We start from the raw sequence: 15,000 nt of genomic DNA, 5'->3' as shown, positions 1-15,000 counted from the left end.
GCGTGTTTTCAACACTGAACTACATGTCTGACTGGCCTTACATGAAGGAACACTTGGGGAGACTTGGGCCGGTCATGGAATCAGTTTAGCCAGTAATACTATTTTCCAAATAGAAAAGACTGTGAGATCATTTGTTTTTTGATTTGTTGCAATCGTCTTGTGTTGTGTCGTATCCGTGACAACCACCAGTGGCTAAATCGATGGTGTCACCTCTTGACAGAGTGCCAAAGCGCGTCTGAAGGTGGGAGAACAGGAAGCGAAGGATCTCAAATGGGAGCATGAGGTGCTGGAACAGAGGTTCACCAAGGTAAGACACCACACTTTGTTTTTTTCTTTGACCCACTTTGATTCATTAACATACGTATAAATAGAATGTGTCTGAGAAACGTGAGAGATGGTTTCCAATACATCTGTGTTCCAACTAGAGGCTCAGATCTATTTTAAGGAGTCACGTCACAGATACCGATGATGGGGGAAAGTGTGTGTTTACGCGTGTCTCACCATGGGAACGCGTTTTGTACAGATCCAGGCGGAGAGGGATGAGCTGTACACAAAGTTCACACAGGCCATCCAGGAGGTGCAGCAGAAGAGCGGCTTTAAGAACCTGCTGCTGGAGCGGAAGCTGACCGCCCTGACGGACTGCCTGGAGAAGAAGGAGGCTCAGCTCAACGAAGTGCTCTCTGCCAGCAACATGGACCCCATGGCCCTGGGCGTGGTCACACGCAAACTCGAGGTACGTTTATCTGTATTTTGCCTCTTCTCTACGGCCAACTTCACTAGCCTGAAGCGCCGGATGCTTCGTTGCACAGAACCATCTGTCCTTGGATCTGTTTGGAAAAAAGGGCAGGCGCTTTCAAAAGGTACCAGGCAGGTGATTGGAAGAACCATCTATCCATCACCGACCCGACGTATCACGTAGATCACGTAGTTCATCGTAGGATGCCGGTTGGTTCGAACCGCTGTGGTGTGGCCACAAGCCTATAACTTGAAGCCTGGCAGGATCGGTTGTCCTGATTTCGCCAACCAAGCTGCACTGCAAGGTATCACCTTACAGTTGTGGCAACGAATCTGTAGCCATAAAGGAAACAGTGTAGGTCAGTAAATAGGTGTTGAGGTACACATGTACAGTATGCCTGTGAGCTTTCAGATTTTTCCAACAAATTGGTAGACGTGACAAAGGGAAAGTAGTAACTGTCATCAGTGCAAAATTGTAGAAATGTGACCTATTTGTTTTTCTTTTTTGAACGGCGCGTGATGGAAAATTCTGCACACGTTTTTGCCTACAGGAAGTATTAGACTCCAAGAATATCGCCATCAAGGATCTGCAGTACGAGTTGGCCCGAACGTGCAAGGTGAGCCTTCTGTCGATACTACCAGCATCGATTCTGTTTGTTTGTGTTCGGCTCACTCTGAACACGATCTCTGTTGTGCCCAGGCCCACAACGACCTGCTGAGGACCTACGAGGCCAAGCTGAGGGCCTTCGGGATCCCTGTGGAGGAGCTGGGCTTTACCCCCCTGGAGAGCACCCTGGCCGGGCAGACTCTGGGGCAGGGGCCGGCCGGCCTGGTCTCCCAGACCAAATGACCTCAAACTGTGTTGCTCTCTGATCTGTGATAGCTCAATTTATATTTATAAAGATTTGTATGTGTGCCTTTGTCCGATTTTCTGTGGCATATGGATGTAAAATGAATGAAAAAACGGAACAGAAAAAAAACAAAGAAATGTGTTCATAATACCCATGTAATATTTTTTGTTGTCATACATTTTAATGTTTTTTTATTTAAGAGAAAAGTCTAAAAAACAATGCTTCATGCAACAAAGAAAATAAGACTATATAGAGTGGAATAAATGTATAAAATGCAGCTGAACAAGGCCTGCAGGTGGTGGTCAAGTACCTTTAGTCTACAGGTACCAAGGGAGGCCACTCTGGTGCAGAGGGTTGTGCTTTTACGGTCCAGTGCTATGATCCGATATTCTGGCTCCCAAACTGCGGTTTATTACATTCCGTTTATGTCGAAAGTGCGCAACCAAAACCCAATGCAACTGAATAAAACCAAATACAGTTTTAATGAATAACACAAATCACCAAAGACAATCATCAAACGTTCCTGCATCGATATATACAACGTAATTCGGGGAAAGAAAAACAGTAATTGATTTTCCTGTAGGGCAGGATTATCTGTTTTGATGGGCGTTTTTGTGTGCGTGGATCGCATAACGGCAACATGGATTTAGTTTAGCGAATTGCGAATGGATTGGTCTTCGTGGGCTTCCATACAACAAAAGCCCCAGACGAGCAGCTGTTGTTGCGATGTTTCCCAGCGTCTACTCGCACCACTCCTCTACTTAAATTACTTTTCTGGATCCCTGGAGAAAGTTATTAGTATCACCGACGAGCGCTGCGTAATATGGAGGCTGCTATAAAGATAAGCTCTGGTAAAATGTTTACGACGTTTTACGTCCTTAACACTCTAATTCCATTGCATGCCTGTGTATTAACGTCTAAAATAACGATTATTGCGTTAAGTTTATCGATGCATATTCTCAATAAACGTTTACCCTTTAATTTCAGGCGCCACAAAATGGGACATTCGACAGAAAGTTTGGGACCATATCGAAGAAAATAACCTCGCAAACTTCCCGAGGCCTGTTCACAACCGTATTCCCAATTTCAAGGTAATGCATCTCATTTCAATCTAGCCGTACAATACTACGGCTAAAACGTGGTTACGGTCGTTACATGTGTAGATCAGTCACTAAACGTGGGCCCTCACGGTCCCATAAAATCGAGTTCACCGTGGACCTCTTGGGTCGGAGCTGAAGAGGTGGCACTTAAGTATACAGAAAACACCTCTGCGGGTTCATCTGGTGGGGACAAGAAACTTTTTTACTGCAATGGGATAACGGGAATTAAACCACAATACCTTGGCTAATTTTGATTAATCTCTTATAAAAAGATGACGGTTCATAATAACGTCGAGTGCATGTTTTGGATGTACTTGATTCAATTTGGATTTCATATAGGCCTACCAACAGCCGGATTAGTGAACGCCAATGGTATAGCTTCTAATGTATAAATGTATTCAAGATCTTTTATTGATTGGTTTTCTCTGCATGTGTGCAACTAACTCTATGGTCGCGGCGTGCTAGGGTGCAGTTGAAGCTTGTGACAGGCTGACGGCCCTTGAGGAATTCAAGTCTAGCCAGACCGTCAAAGTTAACCCTGACAGACCGCAGCAGCAGGCACGCTTTGTCACACTGGACGTAAGTTCCTGCCACATACTTTCTGCTCCCTCTTGTCCACACCCTCCTCCATGCAGGGGGCCTTCAGCGCCTGTGCCAGGGTCACTGGGCTTGAGGCCTTCACGGAGACAGCTGAGGTGAAAGTGGATCCTGACAAGCCTTTGGAGGGTGCCCGGCTGGAAGTGCTACAGGTAGTTGTAGTCCATGTGTGGGTGAAAAGGCCTCTAGAAGCTACAGATGAAGGCCCGCTCACGCCTGTTTAATTTCCGGGAACTATAGTTCGGAACCACCAGTTTTTTTGTATTTATAAATATCTTTTCAGTCTTTGTTTCATTTTTAACATTAACAAGTGGCCATTGAATGTTCACCAATCACATATCTGCTTCTTTTATCTCTTTTAAGGCAAAGAAAACGCTGTTGGTTCCCACCCCCCGCCTTCGCGCCGGTCTCTTCAACAAGATCACCCCCCCTGAGGGGGCCAGCAAAGAGCAGCTGCGTGTGTGCTCCACATCCCAGGTTAGTTTTCAAGCTAGCTCTGGTTTAGCTAGCTTGAGAAACGCAATCATCACATATCACGCGTAACGTGACTCTCCGGTTAACTGTGCGTCTTTCTGCAGGGCGTGAAGGAGTTCAGCGTGCCCGTTGGCCTGGACGCCAAGGTGAAGGTGGACCTGGTTGTGGTTGGCTCTGTGGCCGTCTCTGAGAAAGGTGAGAGCCACCGCACTAGCTCTGAGATATGGGTATAAGTCCGAAACGCTAGTTTATTAGCCAGGAAAAAGATGGGCCATAGAACCAAGTGCCAAGCACTAACAATTTTTAGGTTAACCAAAGATAGCCAGGATAAGAAGCCTCACGATGCAAATTAGTATTTTTAAAAGTAAGGACGTACAATAAGTGCGTCCATTAAGGCCATGACCAGGCAACCCCTCTCATCTCAGTAGCAACACAAACTATGTTGAGAACTAATGTTGTTGGGATGGAAGAATCGTCTCCTTTTGCAAAGGCCAGCATAGAAACTGTATGGTTTGTGAAATCGGCTCAGGTCCCTTTAGCATTTTCCTGACGGACAACACCAGAGTCACGACATGGTTCTCTCTGATGTCCACAGGACTGCCCCACAGTCATGGAGAATGTTAGCCTGGAACCATGGGCCCTGTTGTCCTTTGGGGAATGTTGGAGAGGCTCTGTGCACTTGGGCGCGCGGTTGCAGACCCACCTCATACCCTCATAAGTCTATCTACACTTACTCACACCATGCCAATGAACCAACCTAAGGGTTCCAGGAACATGACCCCCAGGGTTGACCCGGTCGCCTCCTGGGCAGGCTCAACCCTGGAATATACACTACCGTTCAAAAGATCGGGGTCACCTAGACAATTTCATGTTTTCCATGAATACTCACACACTATTATTCAACAGTTTTCAGCTGTGCTAACCTAATTGCACAATGGTTTCCTCATCATCAATTTGCATTTTAACACGATTACTTAAAACAATGTACCATTAGAACACAGGAGGGATGGTTGCTGGAAGTGGGCCTCTGTACACCTATGTCGATTATCTAACAAAAATCTGCCGTTTCCAGCTAGAATAGTCATTCACCATATTAACAACGTCTAGACTCTATTTCTGATTAATTTAATTTTATCTTGATTGAAAAAAACTAATTTTTTAAGGACATTTCTAAGTGACCCCAAGTTTTGAACGGAAGTGTATATTGGCCTCTTCTTACATGTGTTTGTTTGTATATATTTATTATGAATATCATGTTGTATAGGGCTAAGAGATTGTGACTTTACATTGCAATGACCGCCTCGATTACCAAAGTGTTGGAGCTTAGGAATGTTATTGGTAGTGATGGTGCTTTTCTCACCGTTTAGAAATGTAACGTGAAACTATTTGTTATTATGGAGGGACATTGTTGTGTTTCTCAAGACATGGACGAGAACAAAGTTTTGATTAACCTAGGTTTTGGTACATTTTTTAAGGATTATCACAAAATGGTTGACTATTACCCACAAAAAAAATCAAATTCTGATGTATAAGCCCTGAATATGACACAGACAGTGTGGTACATATGCTGGCATTTGCTTAGCACCTGACTTCTTTTTAGATTGCACAAGTAGAATTTCACTTGCTCATGACAAGCACTACCTCCGATTAAGCCATCCTTCAAACTTCTCTCTCACACACACACACACACACACACACACACACACACACACACACACACACACACACACACACACACACACACACACACACACACACACACACACACACACACACACACACACACACACACACACACACAGGTTCAGAACAGTTTGATTATTTATTTCCTGATAGTTGTTGAAAGGTTGTAAACATCGACTACACCAGTACTAGATGTGTTGCCAGGGAGGAGAAATAGTACCTCTGATGGCCTGTCTATGATCTAGTTTCAAGGCTGGAGTGAGACACATTGGAGGCACTTCAAGGTTTGGTGATTTCCACTGATGCAGGACTTTTGTTACATGGCATCCCACACAAATGCCTTCATTAGGACGTCCACCCAGTGCCCACGTTGGGCAATCCTTGCAAGCCGTCCACGGTTAACTTCTCCTGTCCTGAGTTAAGGCAACCATCTCCATATGTCCGAATGGGCTCTTCTGTCTTGGAATATTGGAATTCAAGCCCCAATCAGAGCTGTCCTGGACTAGGGTCAGTGGCTGTTTAGGATAGTGGGGGGGGGGGGGGGGGGGGGTTGTACATGGTTCTGGTTGTACCAGAACCATGTACATGTACCATGGGACTGTACCAGAACACTCACTGGTGTTCTGGTACAGGTCTGGTCTACTGGTTGAATTCTTTATTATATTATTGATTTTCATGCTTTGTTCAGTTTGGTAGTGCATGGCCGTTGTAGCAGTTGGTTTGTTAGGGTTAAAAGACTTTGGATTTTGGATTCCTTTGGATTCCTTTGGATTGTTCGGGGGTTATGCTAAAAGCACGACTTTAAACGCCATAGGAATCAGTATTTTTCTTCCCTGCTATGCTTATATTTGCACGCGTCATCAGTTATTTTTGGAATCTCTTAACAAATTTTACAGTTGCATGAAATATTCATATATTATCAGCTTAATAAAATATTCACTGCACATATTGACCTGGGCTGACGCCTCAGCATTCCATTAAGCTGTGGTGAAACTACATTTCTGCTTCCTAACCCCTCTGGGGGCTCCCACTCCGACAGGTTATCGAATAGGGAAAGGAGAGGGCTATGCAGACATGGAGTACGGCATGATGGTCTCGATGGGAGCTGTGACGGAGTCCACTGTGGTGATTACGATCGTCCACGACTGTCAGGTCAGTGTTTCATCTTTAAGTCTTTTCAGATTTTCCCAAATGTAAACTAGAGGCCGTCTGTGAGCACTGGTACCAGCCGGGTGTTGACTAGCGTTGTGGGGCTTGTCTTCACAGGTTGTGGACTTCTCAGAGGAACTGGTCGAACCGCACGACCTCACTGTGGACTACATCCTCACCCCCACTAGGGTCATCAAGACCGACTGCCTCCTCCCCAAACCCGAGGGGATCATCTGGGCAAAGGTAGTCGCAATTGTTATCCACACGATGTGTAATTCTATGTCTGACCGCTAGAGGGCAGTCAGCTCCTTCCAAAGCACAATGAACGTGAGTCCAACGCTGGCCCTCCTACCATAATCTCTCCCTCCCGAAATTATAGCCACAGAATTGTGGAGGACAATGAATACCAGCTTCATGTATCAACTACCACGGTTGGAAATCACTCTGATTTTGGGATGTATGGCGTGGTTTCAAAAATCGAGCCGGCAGTAGAAAATATAATTTATTGATTTAAATAACATCATGATGCGAATCGGACAACATGAAATGCAGACGATACAAATGTTTTGCTTTTCTCAAGGGTTTGACGATCCACAATCATCAGAGGTGTAAAAGAACAATATGATCCAGAGCGGATCGACATTTTATTTTATAGATTTATCTTTAATGTATTTTACACAATGTAGTGTGACTCTTGAGTTGTCTACGTGTGTCCCTTGAGACGTCTCAGTGAACCGGACACAGTGACCTTCCAGGCAGGAAGGCCATGTCTGCTCATCAAAGGCCCTGCGTGGCAGCAGGCTGGGCTCTGCCGGGGCCGGTGGAAGTACGGGTCAGAAAGGACCACGCTATAAACAATGGCGGCATATATCCTTTACAGCCCCGGCCACTATCAAAGTCCTCCCGCTCCCTGTTTAAAGAATGAAGGAGCACTCTCTATTTTTACCTGCAGGGAAAGTGAAAAATTCCACTGACTAGACGCATGTGTAGTCTCAGCTGCCCCGTCAAGAAGAGGGGGGGAAAGAAGAGCTGTGTCTGGTTGTTGGTTCATATTTTTGATATCATTTTGTTATGGTTTTATTGTGTTTCCATCGTTTTTAATAATGCGTTTTAAAAAAAACATGGAGGGAGGTCCATGGTGCGTTTCTCGTAGCATGCTTTAATAAAAAAAAGTCCAATATCCCTTCACATGTTCCCTTCACACCAAGCATTAGGTCGTTACATAGCATGGATCCCCTGCGGGGCTGGCTAGCGGCTGCTAGTGCCCAGTGAGCCCATACCCTTCTCTGTCCCCAGCTCAACAAGTACATGCTGGAGAAGATCCCCGTCCTGAAGAAGCTGCGGGCCCTGGAGCTTGCGGCCGGCAAGGAGGTGGTCCTGGGGCCCGAGCCCCCCGTGGAGCCCGGGAGGGGCCCCAGAGGCGGAGACCCCCAGGGCGACGGCCTGAAGCCCCGGAGGAATGGCAGGCCGCGGCCGCGGCGGAACACCCAGCGGGACTCCGACGGGGAGCCCAGACGGGAGGGCCCCGGGCGGGACGGCCCCGGGGGCAACGAGGAGGCCGTGCCGAGGCCCCGACGCCGGCCGGCTCGGGTGCGGAGGGAAGGGGGCCGAGGGGACAACCAGGCCAACGGCAGCGAGGAGGGCCGGGAGAAAGGGAGAGGGGAGCGCCGGGGACGGAGCTGGAGGGGCAGCGCGGGAGAGGGCGGGAGGAAGGGGAAAGAGGGGGAGGAGGGGGAGGAGGGCATGGAGGGCGACCACGGCCCCCCGTCCAACGTGACCACGGTGTATCTGGGGGGCATCCCCGCAGGCCTGCGGGTCAGCGAGTTGAAGACGGCGCTGCGGGAGAAGGAGGCGCTCCCGCTGAGGCTCACCTGGCAGGGGGCTCAGCACCGGGCCTTCCTGGACTACGGGGACCCCAACGCCGCAGACCAGGCCATGGAGGCCCTCCAGGGGCTCTCCCTGAACGGCCAGAGCCTGCATGCCGAGCTGGCCAAGAACCAGCGGGGGGGCCGGAGGGCTGGCCCCTCCAGGAGCCGACCCCGGTCCAGGCCGGACTCCGGCACCAAGGCCGAGCCCAACGAGGATTCTGGGGAGCCTCAGAAGGAGGTGGTGGTGGAGTAGACGGAGGTCCCCTCTGGGTTCTGGGGTTGGGGGGATAAACAGGTGTTTTGTAGGACTCGTGTTATCTGAGCCTCTGTATTAACTGCCAATTGTGATAGGTATAACAAACTGATTGTGCATTTCAGCGTTGCTTTAGAGTTATGTTGGCTTATTAGCAGTGTTTTCGTTTCGACTCGCCGACACGCACGTGGACCTGTTGGTCTGCGTGTGTGCATCTTTGGGCAGAGTTGTCATATTTTTTTCCCCTTCTTTAAAGTGTTTTAATACATTGTGTTAGGACCGTGCGTGACTGAGTGGAGTTAAGTTCTTAGTCACGCCGGGGATAACTGTTGAGATAAGCTAATCCGAACGGCCGAAATTGAGCAAATAACAGAGAAAAAACCCAGACTTCTCCATCCATTTCTGAGATTGAAGGAGTGTTATTAGTGTATATATATTTATATATACTAAATAACGACCTTCTAACAACTGTTTTTGGCTCTTGACTGAAATATTGATAGGTCTTGCATGTAAAACAATGTTGTGTATTGTAAACATATGCATTATTTTGTATTCTAATTAAACATTTACGAACTTCAAAAGAAATATTTTCTGTTTTCATTTTCTGACTATCCACTTAATTGGATATATGAATTGCTTTGAGGCGGGATTCAACCGTATTTAACGTATTTGACATCTTGAGATAAACGTATTTAGCAAGTGCGTTGGTACTCAAATCCCACATTCAGTTCTGACTTCTGTTGCTGCTCCGGTAAGCCTCCACCCATTGGTAGCCCGTAGGGAGGGCATGGAGGACATATCTTCTGCACATTTTGAAATGAATCCAGAGGCTGGACCGAATGGATTGCACTCAATTTCCCTTCCTGAATAAAATCATAAGACTATTGCTTTTGGTTAACCAAACATGAGGTACACATTTTATAATGACAAAGTATATAAAATGAAAGGGACATTATTAAAGGTTGTGCATTAACTACTCCACCGTCCACCCTATTCGATGCATTTAATTACCGTTCATAGCGAGGTCAATAAACAGTTTTCAAATAGTTCAGAGAGACAAGAGGAAAGAGACACCAGACCAGAGGAGTCAGAGAGACACCAGAGGGAAAAGAGACCAACCAAAACCAGAGGAGAGAGAAAAGCGAAGACAGGAGACACGCTTGCAGCAGTTCCTTAAGAAAATCTTAAATTCAGTTGTATTAATAAAATGCTTATTTGTCAGCCTTGTCCTACCCATTAAGGTACAATGGTTTGGTTTAACACCATTAGTCCTGTCCCACCAAATGTGCTCAAGCCAAGCCATTAGTTAAGGTCTTGTGCGGATTTGAACCGCATCTCCAAATCTCAACAGCAGTGACATTTAGCAGAGCTTCCATTTTGTCTGTGGGCTCCAAACTCTCTGGTGGTATTGGTTAACAGGGGAGATGGTGTCAAATGGATCTGCTTTGAATCCGCCTACGAGGAGATCCGCTCACAATTCCAACTAATCAGATTGGATTACAGCACTCGTATTGAGCCCCCGAACCAAACGATTTCATTGCACTGTTTATGCACTGCCGCTTGACATTTCGTAGATTGCAGCGTGTGTACCCTGCCTGCTCTGCATGCCTGCTTGGCCGCTGCGTTGTCTTGTCCCAGTAAGGCCTGGCCCACGCTGAAGGATGAGAACATTGCCTGTCTGCTTCCAAAGAGCAGAGCCCACAGGCTTTTTATGGACCTGTCATCCAGGCCAGGCCGGGGAACAGCTGGAGTGCCCCGCAGCCGGAATCTCACCCCCTCGACCGCGGCCAGAGCCCTGCGCCTCAGCTAATGGTCATCATTTGGTTAATGCGCGCTCCCATGTTCAGCGCGTCTTTACGCTATAGCCCACCTGTGCACGCTGGACTATTCATCCAAGTGGGATCTGGATCCTGGGGTCAGACAGTGGTCATGCTGGGAGATAATGAGGCTAAACACACAATGCAAAACATGTCATGGATAAAGGATTTCTTTTTTCCGGAAAACTTTTGGTAGATGGGAATTGATTAAGTAGGCTATAGGCGCGTCTCGGTGGGACAATGTGACCAAGACAGTGAATTATTCGTATGGTGGTAAAATAAAGGCAATACATTTCTGCCTACTGGGTTCCTGCAAGGGCACACCTGTCGATTCTAGTTAAAGGATCATCTTTTCAGTCAGAAAATTACATTTAAAGGAATTATATGTGATGTAAAATGCATGCGTAATCTTTTTGCCGCCTAATATACATGGTCTTGCCGATGACATTTACACTTAAGACCTCGAAAATAAATGAAGAAAACTGTTTTAAATTAAGCAGTACACTGTAGTCTTTTCGTTGACGTGGTTTTAATGAATACTATCTGTGTAAGGGCTTGTCTATTTGCTCATTTATTTAACTTTCATGCACCTCCATACATGAGATCACATTTTTTTTTAAATAAATGTGTTTCGAAAGTTTCATTGGTATTGCATTAGGCTGTGTTAAATATATTTGATCCCACTAGTTTCTATATCTTTGCCTTGGAGATGTATAGGCCTAAACATTTGCAGGATTATGAAGATGGAAAGAAAAATATTGAATAAATAGGCAACGGCTATATACAAAATAATCGTTGCTGACTGTTCATGAATATACGCCCCACATGGACAAGGCCTTTGAATTGTTGACGCTTAGTTGGAAAATACATTCTAATTAGAAACGGAGACTGTATTTGAGTTTTACACATTTTTATTTCATGTCTACATCAATGAATTATAATTATTAATATGGGTTTTAAATCAAATTGTAATGTTAGGTCTATTTGCATCAATAGGCAGGGCCAGCCATGTGCCAATAGTGTAAAAGCACAGTCGCTACAATGTGTATTGGCGTTTTTATTTTCCTTCTGTGTCACCGCCAAAAACACAGACCTGAGTCTTTGGGTTTCATCATGTCATGAGCCCATAGTTGAGAGACAGGAATCAGTCGGATAATGTGAAGATTGAGTTTTACTCCGTAGACTAAACTGCATACCACAAATCCTTACCTTCATAGTGTGTTTTTGCATAGACTGAAAAAATTGCATAGACTGGCCTGTCCTAAAGACCCTCTAATATTAATGATCCTAACATATACTTACAGTGCTGAAAAAAACGGCCGTCTACATACAACAAAGACAACGTAACAGTGCTTACATTATTTCTTTGATTTTCATTTTAAAACAAATAAGTAAGCGTTCTGACAAATATTGCCAATAAAGCATATATTCTTGGTCAACTCGCCTAAAGTTAGAATATATAGGCGTAGAAAATAAATAAAACGTTGCGCTAATAGGTTATATTCTAAAAAGTGCCTTCATCTTTTTACACAATATATGATGTCCGATAGTAACTGTTCATTGCACTTTCTTTTTTTTACGCTGCTTTTGAATCCAAAATACTCAATGCAGTCGGCCTAAAAAAAAGTACATATTCTAAAGATAAAGGGAAATGTGCATTTACATGGATTGGAGGATCCTATACATCTGACGCGTGGAGAGTGGTATTCATCCGCCAGCAGAACTAGTACCAAACGGCAGCTGGACCCACTTTCTACCATCGGACGGGTGGATCATTATGTGTGTGTGTGTGTGTGTGTGTGTGTGTGTGTGTGTGTGTGTGTGTGTGTGTGTGTGTGTGTGTGTGTGGGTGGGTGTGGGTGTGTGTGTGTGTGTGTGTGTGTGTGTGTGTGTGTGTGTGTGTGTGTGTGTGTGTGTGCGTGTGTTAGCGCAGTGCCAGTCTGTTTTCTGAACTACGTGGGGAATAGGAGAGTCCAGAAAACAGTACACAAGTAGTCCAGTCCGTTTTCCACAAGTTGTTTATCACAGTGTGCGTTTTCCTGGACGTGGGGAGGGAGGGGGGCGTGTTTTTTGGTAGTTTTTTTCTCAGAGAATTGTCTTTTTCCACTTCAATTCCTGCTGCTGGTTAAGTCTGCCTTGGCTTTAAAATCAATTATGGTCCGCGGAATGGCCGCTGTCCCGTTACATGACGCAGGGCTTGATGTCCTGGTAGGAGACCTGCTGGTGGTGGTAGTAGGAGCCGCTGCTCGGAGAGTGCATGGCTGAGGACGTCATGGCGTTGAACGAGAACACGAACTCCTTTCGGTCACACATGCTGGGGGACTGGGAATGGTACCGAGGAATACCTGAAGAGAGAAGAGAAAACGCGTTTTTACATTGTTTTGTTCGATTGTATAGGCCTAAATACAAATACTGGAAATCTGGAAGATGGTTAGAAAGGAAATGACGCACAGGCACCTTATTAAGAGATAGGCGCACAACTATGGCCTATTCAATCAGTATTTGTGTTACCATTTAGACTGCAGCCTCCATGTAGGCCTGATAATCAACGTCTCCTAAACACCTCTAGGACATGGGGCCTATGCTGGATTATTTAATAAACGCAGCAGACCAATACAGACAACAAACAAATAATAAGCATAAACTAAAAAACAATAATACACGCCTACAGAGATTAAGACGGCGACAAAGGTATAAAATATAACTGTTAATTGCGGATTATAAGGGTCTATATTTGTTTTACTCTTGTTTTTACTAATTTTATTTTAAAACATGACTGCTCATTGAACTAACATACAATTAATCTGATGAGGTTTAATCATTTTTTATTCACTTTACTGTGAATAAACTACCCGTTGGGTTTAACGGTATAAAACACGCAAGTTTAATAGCCTACTTAATCCTACTTTTCCCTTAAAATGTGTGTCGTCCAGATTCTACGGCCCTTGAGCAATCCCATCGCTTTTATTTTTCAATCCTGCTGCTGGTTCTCGGACCCCATACCATATGAACACCATATGACTTGGTCCAAATTGACTGGAAGCGGTCTGTAAAGGGGTTGGATAGCCCATAATTGAGAGTGGTCTGCTTGCACGCTAATCCCGAAGGGCCCCACGGAGCCCTGGGGCCCGGCTGCCTGGCTCCACCCGCCTCCGAGAGGGCCTGACGGCGATGTGTGCGTCCGAGTATAAAACTGTCTGAAGGGTTCTCTGGGTGAATAAAAGCCGCCGATTTGGATCTATTGAGAAGCTTTTCACTCAACCATTCAGTTCAGTTAATATTAAAACAAATAGCGAAACGCCAACACAGCCTGTGTGTAGCACACTGAATGGGGTTTCTTCAGTAGGCCTATGTAACACACTGAATTGGTTTTCTTGAGTATGTAACACATTGAATGCTGTTTCTTCAGTATGCAACACATTGAATGGTGTGTCTTCAGTAACACACTGAATGGGGTTTCTAAGTATGTGACTCACTGAACTTGGCTTATTCGGTATATGTAGCCTAACACACTGAACTGGGTTTATTGAGTTCAGTGTGTTGGACCCACTTTATACCATCGGACGGGTGGATCATTATGTGTGTGTGTGTGTGTGAACTGGGTTTCTTCAGTATGTAACACTGTTTTTATTAAAAGGAGAATGCAGCGTTTTTTTCTATAATTGCTTACTGTTAGAATAGGCTATATCAGGCTGCAATTAAATGTGTGTTGTGCTACACAACCCGTTGACATGCGACAAAGTGGAGGACATTTGTAATTCCCTTGGTTAAAACTTGTCTTTAAAATAACTGAATAAGGTTTACGCAAAATACTACGTTTTCTTTTGCTCAATGTTTTGGTTATCAATGAAAGGTTTTTCACTGACGTTATTTAATCCTAAACGTTTGTCAAAGTAGGCCTTTTTTATATCACAATTTAATCTCACACTCTATAGTAAATAGTCAATATTTTTTTTACACTCATTCCCTCGATCCACCTGTAATTTGAGATTAAGGATGATTAAGGATGATTAAGGATTATTGATCGTCCGCCCATACCTTGTAGATCCGTACTGTGGCCGTTCTGGTGGAGATAAGGCTGCTCTATGGAGTGAGCTGGCAGGCTTGGCTGCAGCGGGTTCGTCCCGGGGTTACACGGAGACAACGGCTGCTGCTTGATGTAAGAGCCTCCGTTATTAAGCGAGGCCGAGGGGTTGGGCGCCCAGGCCGAGGCTGAGCTGGAGTACACGGAGTGGGGGTCCATCACTCCCCCGCCGTTAAGCAGCGGGGATCCGGAATTGTCGTGGTGGGAATAGTCACCCCCGGTGGATCCCGTGCAGCTGCCCATGTAGGAATGCCCGCTGTTGGCTGACAAGTGGGACATTGAGTGTCCGGACAGACCCATGCCCTCCATGTTACCTGCCAAATGTCCGTTCATCATCCCGATCCCGCTGTCCAGGGACAGGCTGTTTGGCGGGCAAGAGAGGCCTCCAC

General features: G+C 45.7%; 3 protein-coding genes across 4 annotated transcripts in view; 2 read left to right on the top strand and 1 right to left on the bottom strand.

The window, feature by feature from the left end:
• The window catches only part of drc4 (dynein regulatory complex subunit 4), a 4,188-nt gene extending 2,452 nt beyond the window's left edge, over window positions 1-1,736 (top strand). The window contains exons 8-11 of the mRNA XM_030376340.1: window positions 221-307; window positions 524-733; window positions 1,287-1,352; window positions 1,436-1,736. Of these exons, the coding sequence (XP_030232200.1) occupies window positions 221-307; window positions 524-733; window positions 1,287-1,352; window positions 1,436-1,585 (513 nt within the window). The 3' untranslated portion in view covers window positions 1,586-1,736. The remainder of the gene's footprint in view (window positions 1-220; window positions 308-523; window positions 734-1,286; window positions 1,353-1,435) is intronic.
• Window positions 1,737-2,214: 478 nt separating this feature from the next.
• Window positions 2,215-9,295, top strand: mthfsd (methenyltetrahydrofolate synthetase domain containing). 2 transcript variants are annotated; one of them, XM_030376338.1, is made up of 8 exons: window positions 2,215-2,437; window positions 2,574-2,677; window positions 3,152-3,265; window positions 3,647-3,760; window positions 3,862-3,952; window positions 6,480-6,592; window positions 6,707-6,832; window positions 7,886-9,295. In XM_030376338.1, exons 1-8 carry the CDS (start codon window positions 2,410-2,412, stop codon window positions 8,708-8,710), a joined length of 1,515 nt encoding a protein of 504 aa, XP_030232198.1. In that variant the 5' UTR covers window positions 2,215-2,409; the 3' UTR covers window positions 8,711-9,295. The 2 variants fall into 2 exon arrangements, with proteins under 2 accessions (XP_030232198.1, XP_030232197.1); XM_030376337.1 differs by lacking the exon at window positions 3,152-3,265 and adding an exon at window positions 3,322-3,435 and having other exon boundaries at window positions 2,243-2,437.
• Window positions 9,296-11,075: 1,780 nt separating this feature from the next.
• foxf1 (forkhead box F1) overlaps window positions 11,076-15,000 on the bottom strand; it is a 4,788-nt gene continuing 863 nt past the window's right edge. Inside the window, exons 1-2 of the mRNA XM_030376341.1 lie at window positions 14,566-15,000; window positions 11,076-12,872 (exon numbers count right to left, since the gene is read on the bottom strand). The exon at window positions 14,566-15,000 is cut by the window's right edge and continues 863 nt beyond it. Coding sequence (XP_030232201.1) covers window positions 12,709-12,872; window positions 14,566-15,000 — 599 coding nt within the window. The 3' untranslated portion in view covers window positions 11,076-12,708. The remainder of the gene's footprint in view (window positions 12,873-14,565) is intronic.

The sequence above is a fragment of the Gadus morhua genome, chromosome 14 (genome assembly GCF_902167405.1).
Source record: "Gadus morhua chromosome 14, gadMor3.0, whole genome shotgun sequence".
Lineage (NCBI taxonomy): Eukaryota > Metazoa > Chordata > Actinopteri > Gadiformes > Gadidae > Gadus > Gadus morhua.
The sequence above is the reverse complement of the archived record's forward strand: the minus strand, read 5'-3'. Positions and strand labels throughout refer to the sequence as shown.

Excerpts from the sequence above, each read along its gene's own strand:
- mthfsd (XM_030376338.1), top strand. The coding sequence starts at position 2,410 with ATGGAGGCTGCTATAAAGATAAGCTCTG. Across the intron at positions 3,266-3,646 it reads CACGCTTTGTCACACTGGAC|GCAAAGAAAACGCTGTTGGT; the intron begins GTAAGTTCCTGC and ends ATCTCTTTTAAG. Across the intron at positions 6,593-6,706 it reads CGATCGTCCACGACTGTCAG|GTTGTGGACTTCTCAGAGGA; the intron begins GTCAGTGTTTCA and ends TTGTCTTCACAG.